General features: G+C 41.8%; 1 protein-coding gene across 39 annotated transcripts in view; it reads left to right on the top strand.

Moving 5' to 3' along the window:
• Window positions 1-20,370, top strand: part of LOC139561502 (receptor-type tyrosine-protein phosphatase delta-like) — a 600,941-nt gene that overhangs the window by 567,518 nt on the left and 13,053 nt on the right. For all 39 annotated transcript variants that reach the window (XM_071378643.1, XM_071378677.1, XM_071378668.1 and 36 more), the window contains 4 exons: window positions 5,133-5,256; window positions 8,227-8,402; window positions 15,704-15,823; window positions 16,091-16,245. In XM_071378643.1, coding sequence (XP_071234744.1) covers window positions 5,133-5,256; window positions 8,227-8,402; window positions 15,704-15,823; window positions 16,091-16,245 — 575 coding nt within the window. The remainder of the gene's footprint in view (window positions 1-5,132; window positions 5,257-8,226; window positions 8,403-15,703; window positions 15,824-16,090; window positions 16,246-20,370) is intronic.

Here is a 20,370-nt window from a genome sequence, read left to right as displayed (position 1 = left end):
CTGGTTGGTAGGTGATCAAATACTTATGTCATGCAATAAAATGCAAATTAATTACTTAAAAATCATACAATGTGATTTTCTGATTTTCTCACAGTTGAAGTGTACCTATGATAAAAATTACAGACCTCTACATGCTTTGTAAGTAGGAAAACCTGCAAAATCGGCAGTGTATCAAATACTTGTTCTCCCCACTGTATATATATATTTTTTTTCACATTTTCAAACAGTACATTTATATTTTCCAACGGGGCTATACATTTGGGTGAGGTTTTTTTCTCGCCTGAGTAGCCTCGTTTCACTGCCAAAATTAAAATTAAACCATCCAGTGTTCAGCGAAATAACACAATGTCAAATACAGGTAGCCTAGTCCAATAATTAACATCCAATCACATTAACCGTTACTTTCTTGTGGGAAACCTTCACTCTTGTACCGACATTTAGAAATGAAACATGACAATTAGAAAAATAAGCCACATGAGTTTTTTGAGCGAGAATAACGATGATTTTCGAGTGGTAAGACTGGCTAGGACAGGCAAGCCCCATACTATTGTGGAGGACGTAATACTTCCTGCTGCTGCGGATATGGCTGGGACAATGCTGGGGGAAAAGGCCCAAAAAACTATAAAAACAATATCTTCATCAAACAACACTGTTTCACGATGCATCAGTGACATGGCAGGAGATGTTTTGAAACAATTACTGCTTTGCAGATAAGCCAGTGAATTATATGCATTACAGCTGGATGAGTCAACAGACGTGGTGGGCTTGGCACAGCACCTGGTGTATGTCCGTTATGTTAATGGGGGGTCAATTAAGGAAGACATCCTCTTCTGCAAACGACTGGAAACCAGAACAACATGAGAGGATATTTTAAAGTATAAGTACTTTAAAAGTAAAGTATAAATATAAGTATTTATAAGTACTGGACAGCTTTGTGACATCACATGGACTTTGGTGGTCAAGATGTGTTGGTATCTGGATGCGCAAAAGCCAATGCAGGGAGACATAGTGGAGTGGTAACGCACGTGCAAGCAGTTGCTCCCGACGCCACTTGGGTACACTGCAGCATCCACCGAGAGGCTCTTGCTGCCAAGGGAATGCCTGACAGCTTGAAAGACGTTTTGGACACTACAGTGAAAATGGTTAACTTTGTTAAAGTAAGACCTCTGAACTCTTGTGTACTTTATGCATTATGCAATGATATGGGCAGCGACCATGTAATGCTTTTTCAACATACAGAAGTGTACTGGTTATCAAGAGGCAAAGTATTGACACGTTTTTTTAAATTGAGAGACGAGCTTAAAGTTTTCTTTACTGAACATAATTTTCACATGATGACGAGTTTCTCACATGATTGGCCTATCTGGGTGATGTTTTTTCTCACCTGAATGATCTGAATCTAGGATTACAGGGACTCTCCGCAACTATATTCAATGTGTGGGACAAAATTGAGGCTATGATTAAGAAGTTGGAGTTCTTTTCTGTCTTCAGTAACAAGAACGACACACAGGTCTTTCCATCATTGTATAATTTTTTTGGTACACAAAAGAACTCAAGCTTATGGACAATGTCAAATGTGATATTGCGAAGCACCTGAGTGAGCTGGGTGCGCAATTACGCAGGTACTATCCCGAAACAGATGACACAGACAACTGGATTCGTTACCCCTTTTACGCCCTGCCTCCAGTCCACTTATCGATATCTGAACAAGAAAATTCAACAAGCGATTCTGTGGAAATTTAATTTAATCAGAAGCCACTGTCAGATTTTCTGGTTTCTTGCCTTGGCAAATCGCGCTGTTAAGACACCGATGTCCTTTGCAACCATGTACCTATGTGAGAGTGGATTCTCGGCCCTCACTAGCATGAAAACTAAATACAGGCACAGACTGTGTGTGGAAAATTATTTAAGACTGAGACTCTCTCCAATACAACCCAACATTGCAGAGTTATGTGCATCCTTTCAAGCACACCATTTTCATTAACCGGGGGTGAGTTATTCACAATTTTTTATGAACAAATAAGGTTTTATATGTAAGATGGCTAAATAAAGAGCAAAATTATTGATTATTATTATATTATTATTTGTGCCCTGGACCTATAAGAGCTCTTTGTCACTTCCCACGAGCCAGGTTGTGACAAACTCACACTCATTCTTATGTTTAATAAATGTGTCGTATAGTGTGTGTGTGGCAGGCTTACAATGATGGCAAAAAAACAACATTTGAAAGTGCGCTGACCCTGATGCTGGAGGTTGAGAGAAATGTACAGTATATTTATGGGTCGGAAAATGGATGTGTCAAATGGTCGTGTCCCTCCTCTTCTCCATTTCATAACCAAACTGACCAGTGTACTGTACATGCATGTGAGCATATTATTTGAAACTGATGGAATGATGCCGACAGAATGCGCCAACCAGCCTTGGGACAGCTAAATTTAACAGCGCTTGTCACTTACACAAAATGTCTGTTATGCTACATGTCAAAATAACCCAGGATGAGTTGGAAAATAGTTGTTAAGGCAGGTGAACGCGGTCCTAGAGTTTCAAACTGAGATTCCTAAAGAGTTTAAATACTGTCAAGCTTAAAGGGATAGTTCCCCCAAATTACAAAATGACATATATTGGGGATATTGACTTGCATTGGCTTTGTTCCACAAATGCTAAAACATTAGAATTTGGAGACAGTGGCCAGGTTAACTTCTCTGGGATATGTGGGACGGTAGCGTCCCACCTAACCAACAGCCAGTGAAATTGCAGGGCGCCAAATTTAAAACAACAGAAATCTCATAATAAAAATTCCTCAAACATACAAGTATTATACACCATTTTAAAGATAAACTTCTCGTTAATCCAGCCAAAGTGTCTGATTTCAAAAATAATTTACGGGGGAAGCACACCTTGCGATTATGTTAGGTCAGTACATAGCCACAGAAAAACACAGCCATTTTTCCAGCCAAAGAGAGGAGTAACAAAAAGCAGGAATAGAGTTAAAATGAATCACTAACCTTTGATGATCTTCATCAGATGAAACTCATAGGACTTCATGTTACACAATACATGTATGTTTTGTTCGGTAAAGTTCATATTTATATCCAAAAATCTGAGTTTAGCCGGGACGCTACTGTCTCACTTGGCCAAAAGCCAGAAAAAATGCAGCGCGCCAAATTCAAATAAAATACTATAAAAATCAAACTTTCATTAAATCACACATGAAAGATTCCAAATTACATGTCAGAATTCAAATAGGCTTTTCGGCGAAAGCAAACAATGCTATTTTCTGAGGATAGCAACATTGTAAACAAAGAGAGAGAAGCATATTTCAACCCTGCAGGCGCAGAAAAACACCGGTTCCAACTTGCTCAAACGTGGCTACAAAATATCTCAAAGGTTACCTGTAAACTTTGCCAAAGGTTTACAGCCTATTTGAATTCTGACATGTTGGCTGGATTCACAACCAGTGTAGCTTTAATTTGGAATACAACTTTAGGTATTTTTTAACGTAAATAATCGATCAAATTGAAGACGGGATGATCTGTGTTCAATACAGGATTAAAACAAACTGTAGCATGCTTTCTGGTTACGCGCCTCAAACAAAAAGTACACTTCACTCGACTCTCGTTCTGAACATGGCTCCTTCTTCATTACACGAAGGAAAACCCCTCAACCAATTTCTCAAGACTGTTGACATCCAGTGGAAGCGGTAGGAACTGCAAGAAGGTCAATTAGAAATCTGGATTCCCAATGAAAATCCATTGAAAAGAGAGTGACCTCAAAAAAAAAAAATCTGAATGGTTTGTCCTCGGGTTTCACCTGCTAAATAAGTTCTGTTATACTCACAGACATGATTCAAACAGTTTTAGAAACTTCAGAGTGTTTTCTATCCAAATATACTAATACTATGCATATCTTATCTTCTGGGGATGAGTAGCTGGCAGTTGAATTTGGGTATGCTTTTCATCCAAACGTGAAAATGCTGCCCCCTATCCTAGAGAAGTTAACAAACCAAAGCATGGGGATTGTTGTCATACCTTGTCCATAGACTGCTTACAGGGCAAGTAAATCAAATCAAATTGTATTTGTGACATGCTTTCATAAACAACAGGTGTAGACAAACATTACGGGCCCTTCCCAACAAAGCAGAGAGACAAAATAAAAAATAATAAAAAATAATAATAACACGAGGAATAAATACACAATGAGTAACGATAACTTGGCTATATGCAGGGGTACGAGGTAATTGAGGTAGATCTGAAAATATTATCTCAGTGCAAGAGGCTTCACTACAGTCCCTGGTTCGAATCCAGGCTGTATCACATCTGGCCGTGATTGGGAGTCCCATAGGGCGGCACACAATTGGCCCGGCGTCATCTGGGTTTTGCCGGGGTAGGCTGTCATTGTAAATAAGAATTTGTTCTGAATTGACTTGCCCAGTTAAATAAAGGTTAAATAAAACAAATAAAAGATCAAAAACAGTAACAGCAGCATATGTGATGAGTCAAAAGATTTAGTGTGGAAAGGGTCAATGTAGGTAGTCCTGGTAGCTATTAGTTAAATAGTTAACCAATAGCTACCAGGACGAACTATTCAGCAGTCTTATGGCTTGGGGGTAGAAGCTGTTCAGGGTCCTGTTGATTCTAGACTTGGTGCATCGGTACCGCTTGCTGTGCGGTAGCAGAGAGAAGAGTCTATGACGATTTGGGTGGCTTGAATCTTTGACATCTTTTAGGGCCTTCCTCTGACACCGCCTTTATAGAGGTCCCGGATGTCAGGGAGCTTTTTCCTAGTGATGTACTGGGCCGTACGTAAACCCTCTTTAGTGCCTAATGGTCGGATGCCAAGCATTTGCCGTATCAAGCGGTGATGCAGCCAGTTAAGATGCTCTCAATGGTGCAGCTGTCAAACTTTTTGAGGATCTGAACTGATATGTACTTTTGGAATTTGTGTGAACTATCCCTTTAAATGTGACTAAAAGAACCTACACAGTGCTTCAAAATAGCTTTTTTGCTATTATTGATCCTAGTTTGAATCCATAGTCCTTGTCTGGGAAATGGAGCTAAATGGTGGTATTGAGCAAAATATACTACTGTAAGTGATGAAGGAAAGTAATGAATATAATCTCTCTCTACTTGCAGTCCATCGATCCCGGGCAGCAGTTCACGTGGGAGCACTCCAACCTGGAAGTCAACAAACCAAAGAACAGATATGCTAACGTGATAGCATACGATCACTCCAGAGTCCTGCTGTCGGCTATTGACGGTAAGCAGCTCTCCCCTTGCCTTGAATTGACTGTCAAGTGACTGTCTACTTCTATACAGTACCACTGTCTTCTGTGCCATAAGAGTACTAGCATACACTGAGCTATGGTATCTAGGGCTGTGACGGTCATGGAATTTGGTTTAACGATTATTTGTTACGCGCGCACACACATACACACACACACACACACACACACACACACACACACACACACACACACACACACACACACACACACACACACACACACACACACACACACACACACACACACACACACACACACACACACACATACATACATACATACATACATACATACATACATACATACATACTAATTAACCAATTCCATTGAATATTTCCCATAGAGAGAAAACATTAAAAAAATAACATAAACAAACTGGCTCTTCCGGGCCAGTAAATGGATGCTAATGGGAAGAAAACTGATAAATAAAGACATTCAGAGTCCCTTTGCAGTCTCCCAGAAAGCTCATGCAGCTGAGAGTGTTGATGGACCCCATTAACTAGCCATAAACACACATCTGTGCGGCCACATCGAAGCCTTCGCGAGGGAGGAAACCGCTACTCTGCCAGACAGGCTTGTGGGACTTCCCCCTGGAGCTCCAAACAAAGCCTTTGGCAACCAGGACTTCTTAGATTAAGTTATTTTGGCGTAAGGAACATGTCTGTATAAGTAGCTCACCAAGCTAGCGACTGTCTGTCGGGATTCGAATGGAGGACGTTTTCCTCGGGTGCTTTTGGAATCCGCTGATGTGTGGTAAAATGTGTGGTAGGCTATTAGCGTTGACTGTATTGAGGGGAATTGGGTGATACTATAACTCTGTCGTTATAGACCCACATAACAAAGTCATGATAGTGTTCTAACAGATGTCATAAACAGTCATGTCAGATGATTGTAACTGACACAACACGTTCAGCATCATCTATTGACTCATAGTCATTAATTATGTCCACAACATGTTGTTATAGTTGTGTTCCATAAGCCAGACATGAAGACCACTTGATTTATTCCTTTGTACGCTGCCACAGGACTTTAGTTGGCCAACCTACGTGTCTCCCCCCCACTTTGAACTCCGAACGATTCATCAAAATTTGTCTCTTTTCATTGTAACATTCCTCACCAGATGAATGCACGTTATGTAAGCAAACATCTGTATAGTCAGTTTTCCACTATGCTCTGCTCCAAAGCTGTCCCTGGACTTTATTTGTAACTCAGTTGAGACGCAGTTCAAAATGGACCAACTCGAGTCACTGGCCAGCTGTTTCTCAAAAGGTCAGTGCAACTAAAATGGAGATCACAACATATCCTAATTATGGTTTTCTGTGCTTGATCGAGGAGCTTTTAATGTCCAGGTATACTGGTTGTTCTCCAATTGTTGGAACGTTATGATACCGTCATAAATTGTGATAGCAGGTCGATGATGTATTAGCAGAGAGAAGCAGACTCATGGCCTCTTTCCTGAAGGAACAGGCCAGCATAGAACTCTAAAAGAGGGCTTTTACCAAAAGTTACTTCAGTGTGGATTATGCCTCGTAAAACGGATAACCATTCAAATTCCAACCACACACACCACTTTTAGCCTTTTTTAAGACACATTGCCAAATATGTAGGTGATTCTTTGATTGTTTGCCAGTAACTTTGATATCTGCACCATGTTATTAGTTGTGTTTCTTTTTTGATAACGGTATTGAACGTTTTGCAAGCAGATGGATGCGTTTTGCACAAATTCTGAGTGACACTCCGGCCATCTGCAGAGAAACCAAATATGCTTCCAGACACTGTCTTGTTTTCATTAAACCATAATAATGTCTCTTTTTCCTTACACGTCCCTTTCATTTTGAAAGCTGGGGGCTTAATTGTCTTTATCCCTTGTCCATTATGGAAATATACAGCCAGGCAACGGCTGCATGAAAAGGTTTAGCAGGGAAAAGGAAGGGAGGGAGAAAAAAGACGCGTAAGAAATGTCGGGTTTTGAATGAGCTCACATTTTCTTTTCTAGTCTTTTCTTTTTTTTGCACTGAATAAGTTACCTGGGAGAAAGAGGGAGTGGTGGATGAAAGGGGGGAGAGTTGGAGCACGGGCGGCTGGCTATGCAAACGTGGCATCCATGCAGATGAGACTTATCTTGGTAGACCATGTGTGCGCTGGGCCCCCAACTGCCAGTCCTGAAGCATTGACTAGCTGTCAGCTCCGTCTTCGCCTCTCCCCGGATTGAAAAAAAAAAAAACTGCTTTCATTTAGCAACCGGTGAGAAAAGGAGAGTAGGCGGAGGTTGTGGTAGAAAAACAGTTTTGCCCTGGTTTCGTTGTTTGTTTTTCTCTGTGAGGTTGAGGGGAGAGGTGGGGCGGAGGTTTTTTTCAAAGCTAAACTTTATCTCCGCCTTGAAGTTTCACTGTAGATAGCGGAAATGCTCTTTTTGGAGTCATCAAAGTTACATTCAAGAGTATGATAACAATTGACACAGTGATTCAACTAGTAGGCAGCCATTTTGTGTGGATGGATGACACAAAAGGCACACAATGGCAAAGCCTAAACGAAAAACACAGTACACTTAGACTGTATGCCTGGGTAGTTCCTGGCTGAGTAAACTAACTCTGGATTTGTGCCCTTTTAGTCACAAAGAACTCAGTCAGGATTAAGTGTTGTTCAATGTCAAAACAACTCAAGGTATTGAGTAGCAGGGGTCTGAACCTCTAAGCACTAGCAGAGTGACTTCACTTTTCACAGTACCTGCTAGTCTAGTGGATGGACTAACGCTATTGATCCCAATCAAAGCCAAAGCCACTGTTGTGTCGCTCATCGTTTTTCCCCCGTCTGTCGTACAACCAAAGTTAATCACTCCCCACACACAGACCCCACACAAGTATGTACACACACACCACTCCCCCCCCCCCCCCCCCAACCAGACACCATCCATTCTAATCACTTTCCCTCATATTTTCTAGGTATCCCTGGAAGTGATTACATCAATTCCAACTACATTGACGGCTATAGGAAGCAGAATGCATACATCGCCACGCAGGGCTCGCTGCCCGAGACGTTTGGTGACTTCTGGAGGATGATCTGGGAACAGCGGAGTGCCAACATCGTCATGATGACCAAGCTGGAGGAGAGGTCCAGGGTAAGCACAGATCTGGAATCAGCCCTATGGGATTCATTATTCGTTTGATTGTCATGCACAGGTCTAGGTCTGTTACACAGATCCATTTTATCCTACCCTGACATTTGCCATAGTCGCCGAAACAAAATGGAGTAATTCTACAAATGTACATTTAAATATATGGCAGTGTCATATCATTGGATTTGTAAAGTAGAACATGTTTAAATATAATTATGTCTTCGTTATATATTCTACCTCAGTCGTCTACATTTTGATATCAGTGTATGTGGTCTGTAAAGCAAACATACTGGAATATAATTTCAGATACCAAATTAGGTGTAATTCAATTCGCCTATTTTCCATTGTTTACTTCCAAGCTTCATTCAAACAGCAACATCATAGCCTAACCCATGACTCATCATGGCTAACCATTTGCTTTTGTGATGCAAATACAAGATTTAACATTTTCCTAGAACCCATTCCTCCTTTCATTCTGTGTTCATATTTCTATGTGTGTTTTGTCATGTTCCTTCAGATGCCCTCATATTTCTTCTCTAAGGCAAGACATCTTGCATTCTGTTTCCAATGGATGTCACTCACTCACTTATTTGCCACAACATGAGTTTCCCTTTTCTTCTTTTTAGTATTAGTGGTGCTATACCGTTATTGCAATTAGTTGCATGGTCACTAGGTTAGCCAGCAGCACTGCTTTAAGCATGTTAATGCTAACTGTAATGCTAACTGTAAAATGTCAGTCATTCGGTACAAGAACCAAGCACATGGCACTTTTCACTCTTTCAAAGTTAAAAGGCAAACACTTTGTCTGGCACTGCAAGGTCTCTTATGTATGTTTGAAATCACAAAGAAACAAAGACTGCATGGTCTCCACAAGTTGGAAGTTCACTACTTTCACACAATTCCTCCTCTAGAGATCATTAATTACTTGTTTATACTCTCAAGAGGAGAACAATTCCATGTATTCCACCTTACGATTTTACTGTATTACCTAGAAGAACTGTCTGAACAGATGTTGTGAATGGATTGCTTTCACTCTTCTCTAGCCTACAGGGCCTTCAGAAAGTATTCCCTCCCCTTTACATTTTACACATTTTGTTGTGTTACAGCCTGGATTTAAAATTGATTGATCTTTGTCACTGCCCTACATCCAAAACCCCATAATGTCAAAGTAGAAATATGTTTTAATTTTTTTTTGTTGAAATTAATAAAACATTTAAAACTGAACCTCTTTGTTATGGCAAGTCTAAATAAGTTCAGGAGTAAAAATGTGCTTATCAAGTCACATAACAAGTTGCTCACTCACACTGTGTGCAATAATAGTGTTTAACATGATTTTTGAATGACCTCATCTCTGTACCCCACACATACAATTATCTGAAAAATCCCTCAGTCGTGTAGTGAATTTCAAGAACAGATTCAACCACAAAGACAGAGGAGGTTCTTGAATGCCTCGCAAAGAAGGGAACCTTTTGGTAGATAAAAAAGCAGACATTGAATATCCCTTTGAACATTGTGAAGTTATTAATTACACTTTGTATGGTGTATCAATACACCCAATCACTACAAAGATACAGATGTCCTTCCTAATTCAGTTGCCGGAGAGAAAGGAAACCACTCAGGGATTTCACCATCAGGCCAATGGTGACTTTAAAACAGTTACATAGGTTAATGGCTGTGAAAGGAGAAAACTGAGGATTGATCAACAACATTGTAGTTACTCCAAAATAGTAACCTAAATGACAGAGTGAAAAGAAGGAAACATGTACAGAATACAAATATTTCAAAACATGCATCCTGTTTGCAACAAGGCACAAAAGTAATACTGTAACAAAATGTGGCAAAGCAATGTGGCAAAGCAATATGGTAAATCCAATATAACACATTACTGAGTTCCACTCTCCATATTTCCAAGCATAGTGGTGGCTGCATCATGTTATGGGTATGCTTGTAATCGTTAAGGACTGGGGAGTTTTTCAGGATAAAACAGAATTGAGCTAAGCACAGGCAAAATCCTAGAGGAAAACCTGGTTCACCAAACACTGACAGTGAATGTTCCTGAGTGGCCCGAGTTACAGTTTTGACTTTTATCTTCTTGAAAATCTATGGCAAGACCTGAAAATGGTTTTCTAACAATGATCAACAACCATTTTGACAGAGCTTGAAGAATTTTGAAAATAATAATTGGCAAATGTTGCACAATCCAGGTGTGGAAAGCTTTTAGAGACTTACCCAGAAATACTCAAAGGGTAATCATTGCCAAAGGTGATTCTACAAAGTATTGACTCAGGGGTGTGAATACTTATGTTAATTTGATATTTCTGTATTTAATTTGCAATACATTTGCAAAAAAAACTGTTTTCACTTTGTCATTATAAAAATGTATGTAATTCATTTTGAATTCATGTTGTAGCAAAACAAAATATGGAATAAATCAAGGGGTATGGATACTTTCTGAAGGCACTGTATATTGTAGACCCAAGTGCATGTTTTGACCATTGTCTGGTTCTAGTTGTTAGTTGCTTTAGATAATGAAGTATCACATAAGAATGACTCATAATTTTGTGAATATATACAAAATCTGCCTCATAGACCTTTGTCAAGCTTTAGCGCATTGTTTGACAACATTTGATGATGAAATATGCTTCATTTTGTTGCTATCTAATGCCCCCATCTTCTGTATCGATCTTTTAGATAATGGCGCCGGAGCGATTGGCTGCCGTTTTACGGGCTCCAATCCAACTGTTCTATTTTGTTAGTTTTTTTGCATTGTGTGTAACTCATTTTGTACATAATGTTGCTGATACCGTCTCTTATGACCGAAAATAACTTCTGAACATCAGAACAGCAATTATTCACCTCGGACTGGACAAAGATTTTTTTCTTTAATGAGTCCGGCGCAAACGATATACTGCTTTGTCGAGACTAGGTCCAAATCGTGAAGAAAAGACAGAGAAAAAGGGGGAGGAGGGCGGGGTGCCTTGTAAGAATTTGCCAATGAGTAGGTAAACCACCACTACCCTCCGTATTATTTGCCAATGTGCAATCATTGGAAAACAAACTGGACAATCTACGATTAAGACTATTCTACCAACGGGACATTAAGAACTGTAATATCTTATGTTTCACTGAGACATGGTTAAACGATGACTCAGATAATATAGAGCTGGCTGGCTTTTCCGTGCATTGGCAGGACAGAGCAGCTAAGTCTGGTAAGACGAGGGGTGGGGGTGTGTGTCTATTTGTTAATAACTACTGGTGCGCTATGTTTAATATCAAAGAAGTCTTGTGGTATTACTCATGAGGTAGAATACCTCATGATAAGCTGTAGACCACAGTATCTACTCAACGAGCTGTATAAATCCTAAGCAAACAAGAAAATGCTCAAACAAGAAAACGCTCCTTGTGGCCGGGGACTTTAATGCAGGCAAACTTAAATCCGTTTTACATAATTTCTGCCAGCATGTCACATATGCAACCAGAGGAAATAAACTCTAGACAACCTTTACTCCACACACAGAGACGCATACAACGTTCTCCCTCGACCTCCATTTGGCAAATCTGACCATAGTTCTATCCTCCTGATTCCTGCTTACAAGCAAAAACTAAATCAGGAAGTAACAGTGACTCGCTCAATACGTAAGTGGTCAGATGACGCGGATGCTACGCTATAAGACTGTTTTGCTAGCACAGACCGGAATATGTTCCGCAATTCATCAAATGGCATTGAGGAGTATACCACCTCAGTCACCGGCTTCATCAATAAGTGCATCGACGACGTCATCCCAACAGTGACCTTACATACATATCCCAACCAGAAGCCATAGCTAAAGGCTAGAGCTGCCGCTTTCAATGATCCTGGACACTAATCCGGACGCTTATAAAGAATTCCGCTATGCCCTCAGATGAACCATCAAACAGACAAAACGTCAATACAGGACTAAGATTGAATCCTAATACACCAGCTCTGATGCTCGTCGGATTTGGCAGTGCTTGAAAACTATTACGGACTACAAAGGGAAACACAGCCGCTAGCTGCCCCGTGACGCGAACCTACCAGACGGGCTAAATGCCATTTATGCTCGCTTCGAGGCAAGCAACATTGAAGCATGCATGAGACCACCAGCTGTTCAGGATCACGCTCTCCATAGCCGATGTGAGCAAGACCTTTAAACAGGTCAACATTCACAAAGCCGCGGGGCCAGACAGATTACCAGGATGTGTACTCAAAGCATGCACGGACCAACTGGAAAGTGTCTTCACTGACATTTTCAACCTCTCCCTAACCGAGTCTGTAATACCTACATGTTTCAAACAGACCACCATAGTCCCTGTACCCAAGATAGCGAAGACTACCTGCCTAAATTATTACTTCCCCGTAGCACTAACGTCGGTAGCCATGAAGTGCTTTGAAAGGCTGGTCCTGACTCACATCAACAGCATCATGCCGGAAACCCTAGACCCAATCTAATTCGCATACTGCCCCAACAGATCCACACATGACGCAATCTTAATCGCACGCCAGACTTCCCTTTCCCACCTGGACAAAAGGAACACCTATTTGAGAATGCTGTTCATTGACTACAGCTCAGCGTTCAACATCATAGTACCCACTAAGCTAAGGACCCTGGGAGTATACACCTCCCTCTGCAACTGGATCCTTGACTTCCAGACAGGCCGGCCCCAGGTGGTCAGGGTAGGCAACAACACATATGCCACGTTGATCCTCAATACTGGGGTCCCTCAGGGGTGCATGCTTAGTCCCCTCCTGTACACCCTGTTCACCCACGACTGCGTGGCCAAGCACGACTCCACTAGCATCATTAAGTTTGCCGACGACATAACAGTGGTAGGCCTGATCACCGACAACGATGAGACAGCCTATAGGGAGGAGGTCAGAGACCTGGCAGTGTGGTGCCAGGACAACAACCTCTCCCTCAATGTGAGCATGACAAAGGAGCTGATCTTGGACTGTAGGAAAAGGAGGCCCGAACAGGCCTCCATTAACATAAACGGGGCTGGAGTGGAGCGGGTCGAGAGTTTCAAGTTCCTTGGTGTCCACATCACCAACAAACTATCATGGTCCAAACACACCAATACAGTTGTGAAGAGGGCACGACAAAACCTTTTCCCCCTCAGGAGACTGAAAAGATATGGCATGGGTCACCAGATCCTCAAAAAGTTCTACAGCTGCACCATCAAGAGCATCCTGATCGGTTGCATCACCGCGTGGTATGGCTACAGAGGGTAGTGCTTACGGCCCAGTACATCACTGGGTCAAGCTTTCTGGCATCCAGGACCTATATCAATAAAATGTATTTATAAAGCCCTTTTACATCACCGATTTCACAAAGTGCTATACAGAAACCCATCCTAAAACCCCAAACGGCAAGCAATGCAGATGTAGATGCACGGTGGCTAGGAAAAACTCCCTAGGAAGGAAGCTAGAGAGGAACCAGGCTTTGAGGGGTGGCCAGAGATTATAACAGTACATGGCCAATATGTTCAAACGTTCATAGATGACCAGCAGGGTCAAATAATAATCACAGTGGTTGGAGAGGGTGCAACAGGTCAGCACCTCAGGAGTAAATGTCAGTTTGCTTTTCATAGCCGAGCATTTGGAGTTAGAGACAGCAGATGCGGTAGAGAGAGTGTCAAAAACAGCAGGTTTTCCAGGAGGGGAGGGAGAGAGAGAGAATTAGAGGGAGCATACTTAAATTCACACAGGACACCGGATAAGACAGGAGAAATACTCCAGATATAACAGATTACCCTAGCCCCCCGACACATAAACTATTGCAGTATAAATACTAGAGGCTGAGACAGGAGAGTTCGGGAGACACTGTGTCCCCGTCCGACGATACCCCCGGGCAGGGCCAACCAGGCAGGATATAAGCCCACCCACTTTACCAAAGCACAGCCCCCACACCACTAGAGGGATATCTTCAAACCACCAACTTATTACTCTGAGCGGGGTGGGGTCAATGTAAATACAAGGTGGTGTCAGATGTACGCTTACAAATGGGCAAAGACTCCAGTCACCCAAGTCATAGACTGTTCTCTCTGCTACCGCACGGCAAGCTATACCGGAACACCGAGTCTAGGACCAAAAGGCTCCTTAAAAGCTTTTACCCCAAGCCAGAAGACTGTTGAACAAGTAATCAAATGGCCACCTGGACTATTTACATTGACCCCCCCCCCCCCCCTCTTTGTTTTTGCATTGCTGCTACTCACTGTTTATTATCTATGCATAGTCATTTTACAAATTACCTCGACTAACCTGTACCCCCACACATTGACTTGGTACCGGTACCCCCTGTATATAGCCTCGTTATTGTTATGTAATTTTCTTGTGTTACTTTTTGATATATTTCTTATTGCTTTTGTTCATTTAGTAAATATTTTCTTAACTCTATTTCTTGAACTGCATTGTTGGTTAAGGGCTTGTAAGTAAGAATTTCACGGTTGTATTCGGCGCATGTGGCAAATTTGATTTGATTTGTCTCGATTGAGTTTCAGCAACAATATATTAGCTTCCATTGTATGTAAGATGAGGGTAGTACAGTGTATGAGGTAAGGCATCTGCATAAGGACTCTTCGAGTTCACTGTGCTTTCCTCTGGCAGCGAAATGACAATACTGTAATGGAAGTAGTGTTTTATTGGCTGTTCGCTCGGCAACAAAAACGCTATAATCATAATAAACCTGTGCCTGTAATGTGATTGGAAAACTGTGGTTAAGATTGTAATTATAGAGCCTGTCAGGCTAACAAATAGCACTGTCGGGCTTCAGTGGAACGTCTTCGCTGGGCCTGTTTCCTCCATTGTGAAATCACACAAGTCAGCACAGCAGCGTAGGAAAGACTTGGCAGCCTCGCTTTCCTGTTTGCCTTGTATTGACTTTCCTTTATGAAGCTGGATGAGTATTTGCCAGTTATGTCTATTAGGGTCTATTCTATCTCAGACAGTGATTCAGAGAGTTAGAGGGAAGAAATGGAGCATTGACGATCAGATCGGATATGAACTTTATTGTGATTCAACAATTGTTGGGGATGTGTAGCAGGGGAGTCCTGCCCATTGAAACTAAGGGGTGCACAGACCCTCTCAGATTAATTATTTGTACACTGAAAATATAGCAGATATTGGTTATTTGACTCATTATTCAAACAAAGCAAAGTTGGTAATTAGTTCCTTCTCAAAAATAATAGGTGCAATGATGCCTATGTATATTAGAAACTGGTTAGAGACAGAGTTGTTAGAAGTTGTGACCAAACCAGTTGTCTAATGTGACGTTTTCTATCAATCTCAGGTGAAATGTGACCAGTACTGGCCCACTAGAGGGACGGAGACCTACGGCCTCATCCAGGTGACGCTGTTGGACACGGTTGAGCTGGCCACATACTGTGTCAGGACATTTGCACTTTATAAAGTACGTTTGATTTCTTCATAATTAATTGAACCTTTATTTCACCTGGAAGTCAGACACCCAATTTGGGTTTTAGTTGAACTGAATTAAACGGATAACCGTAGCCACGGGCAGTAGCTTTACTCTAATCCCCTGACATCATTGGTGCAGTGTGGTTGAGATGAGGGACCACACCTCCTCAAGGTATTGAAGTATTATCGCTGCTGTTTAAAATGTTGCCCAATGTGTGTTCTATACATGTATATAGCCTACTTCCCCTCTGTCTATCAGAATGGTTCCAGTGAGAAGAGAGAGGTGAGGCAGTTCCAGTTCACGGCCTGGCCGGACCACGGGGTACCCGAGCACCCCACTCCGTTCTTGGCCTTCCTCAGACGGGTCAAAGCCTGTAACCCCCCAGATGCAGGGCCCATGGTGGTACACTGCAGGTAAGCAAGGCTCCCATGATATCACTATCATAGACTATGTTAGCCTGCCGAGCTAAGGACTAGGTCTTCTTGTTACTCATCATTCAAGCGTTGTCACAGATATAGATAAAAAGACAGAGGGAAAGAGAATGCGACAAGGAAGAGAGAGCGAAGAAAGAGAGAAGAAAGAGGTGGATGGTAGGAGGAGGGGCGGGAATAGATGACATGAGCTGCATATCACCGACTGAGAGCCGGAGGGAGTTGTCCTACTAGCTTTGTTGGATGTTTTTTTCTTCTCAATCTGAAAGTATTTACTACAACAGAGTAAGGATTACCGGTGTCAGTGCCCTTGGCGAAACGTAAATCCCTTCCGCACACACACAGACACACACCCAAACACCTGTCCTCCCCACACTAACATCCATGCATCAGCGCTCCATGAGTATCCAGCTTATCCCCGGGGTTATTACAAAATAAAATACGAAATAAAGCACTTACTTCTCACTTCCAATGACAAGAAGGAATAAACTCCAGACAGAGGCAAAAGAAGAATGTAGCCGTCTGCCTCTCTTCAGACTGGGGAGTTATAGGAGGCTCTGGTGTGTGTGTGGTGTGTGTGTGTGTGTGTGTGTGTGTGTGTGTGTGTGTGTGTGTGTGTGTGTGTGTGTGTGTGTGTGTGTGTGTGTGTGTGTGTGTGTGTGTGTGTGTGTGTGTGTGTGTGTGTGTGTGTGTGTGTGTGTGTGTGTGTGTGTGTGTCGTGTGAGAGAGCCAGAGGAGAGAGAGAGGGGGACAGAAAATTAAACTGAGATAGAGTAAGCAAGAAGATACAAATTTATGTCTGAAGAATGTACAATTAAAGGGATTACCAAAGAATACAAATTACTACAAGCTGGAGTTAATTAGACCTAGTCGCAGAATCAGTTTAAATTGAAAAATCCAGACTTTTTACGGCGAACCAGAATGCAGGAGTTAATGTCACTCAGAAGATGGGTATTTTAATGCCTCGCCACCGCATCAGATGAAGGGAGTGTAGAGATTCAAATCCGTACGGAAGCATCTCACACAATACCACATCCCCTATGCCTTGTCAGACCACCATTTTGAAAATCTATATTTTTTTCCATCCCTCCATTTTTGTATTTACATTTACATTTAAGTCATTTAGCAGACGCTCTTATCCAGAGCGACAATTCTTGCATCAGAATGTTAACTTAAGGCTACATTCTAATTATCTCTCCTTATCTCTTCCAAAGTGTTCACTTCCCTTTATTGATTTGAAGGAAATTACTGGTATAATAAATATGGGGGGGGGGGGGGGATCTCCCACTAGCCCTGCCTCCACTAATCCAATGCTTTTAGATTTGTGTGTACATAGTGAACGAGTGCACACTTCAGGAAAAAGGAAAAATTACAATGGCGCCGGAGGGGATGGCTATTGTTTTACGGGCTCCTAACCAACTGCTATTTTATCTGTTTGTAACTTATTTTGTACATAATGTTGCTGCTACCGTCTCTTATGACCGAAAAGAGCTTCTGGACATCAGAACAGCGATGACACACCTCGAAATGGACAAAGATTTTTTCTTTATTGAGTCTGATGTGAAGGATATTCTGTTTCTCTGAGGCCAGGCCCAAATTTGCGTGAAAAAAAGACGGAGGTACAGGGGGCGGAGATTGGGATGCCTTGTGAGAAATCGTTGGCGAGTGGGTAACCCGCCTCTACCATCCATTCTATTGGCCAACGTGCAATCACTGGAGAATAAACTGGATGAGCTCCGTTCAAGACTATCCTACCAACGGCACATTAAAATCTGTAATATCTTATGTTTCACGGAGTCGTGGCTGAACAACGACACAAATAATATACAGTTGGCTGGGTTTTCCCTGTTAAGGAAAAGCTGTTAAGGAAAAACAAATGTGCCGTATAATTAACTGCATTGTACAGTCACTAGGGCATTTGATTAATTAGCTGGCCAGGCTATTGTTTGCAGGAAACACTTATTCCATGCTCCCTGTAAGAAATCAGTGTTGCAACACTCAAACTGACCAAAAGAGATAATCAGAGTAGGTGTGGGTGTGAACCAATCCTAAAGAAACATTGTTTTTAGCTTTCACACAACACAAATCAGTGTAATTTCTTTTGACAGTTTGCTGAACATATTTTCATTAGAGGCTTTCTCTCAAACACGCATCGACAAAAACAAACGCACACGACACACATACAATAATTTAATCTGTAATGGTCCCTGGAGTCGAAGGAGCAGAATTAATTTGACACACAAACACACACAACACACATACAATAATTTAATCTGTAATGGCCTCTGGAGTGGAAGGAGCAGAATTAATGTCTGACCAAAGTCGACCGTGTCTCAAGTGCTATTATTGATTTAGCTGCTTTGTTGTCACGCCCAGACAGAGACCCCAATTTACCCAGGCTTCAAGAGTGCACATTACGAACGGGACAGTAGAGGAGCTTCCCAGATATGACATTGCTATCACACAGAAACCAATGGTCACTGTCACTCTGTCTGTCTACTATCCACTTCAGACCTTCCCATCGATGGTCGAATTTAAGTCATGCTCAATAGCGAGCTAGCCATCTTAACATTACTTTGGATGACATGCCTTGTAAAAACGTGACAGTCATCGACAATGAGGTGAGGAAAAGTGGTTGGTGTTCTGTTTTTAAAATTGTCTCGCCTGGTTTCAAAGTGCTTTGTGTCTTTTGTTCATAAAAAATGTCTTCCCTGTTGAAGCCAGGCAGTGCATGGCAATTAGGAGCATTGGGGTTTTGAGTTTAATTGTGTTTTTTATAATGAGTGACAAAACAATTAAATTGGATTATCATTACATTATCATTATTCAATTTGATGTTGTAGGACTTCCCACAGTATTATATTCCCATTGTAATCACAGTGTGTAAAAAGTTCACTTTATGGCCAAGTTCTCTAGTAAAATGATTGACTAATGTGAGTTTGCTCAGTTTACTGTCTGAAGCTCATTAGAGAGTAACTTTAAGTAGGCCTATGCGAGATTGCATCTTAAGTCCTGTGGCCAACATTGACGATCGAGCTTTCAACAAAGCTTCAGAGAAAAATGGAAATGTCCTACAACACAGGATCAAAGTTAACTATCCCTATATTTCAACAGAACACTTTATATCATACGTGGAAAACTTCCCAAACCCAACCGTGGACATCAGCCCACATTTCCCCCAAGGAGCAGTGAAGAAGGATATTATTGAAAGTACATCCATGTGTTCTCGCTCGCTCTCTCTCCTCATGAGGTGAGGTCATCGTTTCTTGTGGGGGGCGCATATTGTAAAAGTCCCCCACCCACCCCCACGGAGCACTGAACTAGGTTCTCTGTTTCAGCAGTTCCATTCTGTTCTCAGTGACCCACAGGGTTGCGGACCGTTGTGCTCCTATTGGAACCAGGGCTGTTCAGGCGTTATGGGTTCACAGGGAGAAGTCACAACGGACATGATTGAATGTAACCGGGATCGCCAGCCCTTTCTGCAGCTCTTTGCGTCTCTCAAAGAGCAGGACTGGTTCAATGCTGGGAGAATTAAAGAGACATCATTTAGATGGGAAAATTTGTCCCTTTTTTGCTGCGACAGACATACTCTTTGGTGGTTGTTGTATGATTCGTACTCTGTCTACTTGAACAACAGGTACAGCACAGACTGACATTGAAGGTTCATGTTAGAGTGGGAATGTTAGAGTAGTGTCTCGTATGAATAGGAGGAAGGAATAAACATAAGTCTACAGGAAAGGAGTCTAGTCTTCTGCAAGGAAGTCTGTCTTTATTGACCTTATTGCCTCATCCCATAGTGAAATTAAGTATTCTCAACCTATTTCCCCTCGAGTGGCGAGACTGCGGTCTAGTCTCACACATCACACGATGGGTTAAGAATTAGTCATTGGGTGTGTCTGAAATGGCATCCTATTCACTATATAGAGCACTACTTTTGACCAGGGCCCATAGAGGAAAGGGTGCCATTTGGGATGCAGCCAGTGTCTCCTTTTGAGATTGTGGAGAACAATGTAACCATACTGCAGGAGGGTTTATAGACACACACGTTTACACGTATACACGCAAACACACATAATCTTGTTTTGGTTTGATTTTATCTCTGATGAA

Source organism: Salvelinus alpinus, chromosome 31 (genome assembly GCF_045679555.1).
Source record: "Salvelinus alpinus chromosome 31, SLU_Salpinus.1, whole genome shotgun sequence".
In the NCBI taxonomy this organism is placed as follows: Eukaryota; Metazoa; Chordata; class Actinopteri; order Salmoniformes; family Salmonidae; genus Salvelinus; species Salvelinus alpinus.
Note: the sequence above shows the minus strand (reverse complement) of the source record. Positions and strands in the feature narration are given on the sequence as shown.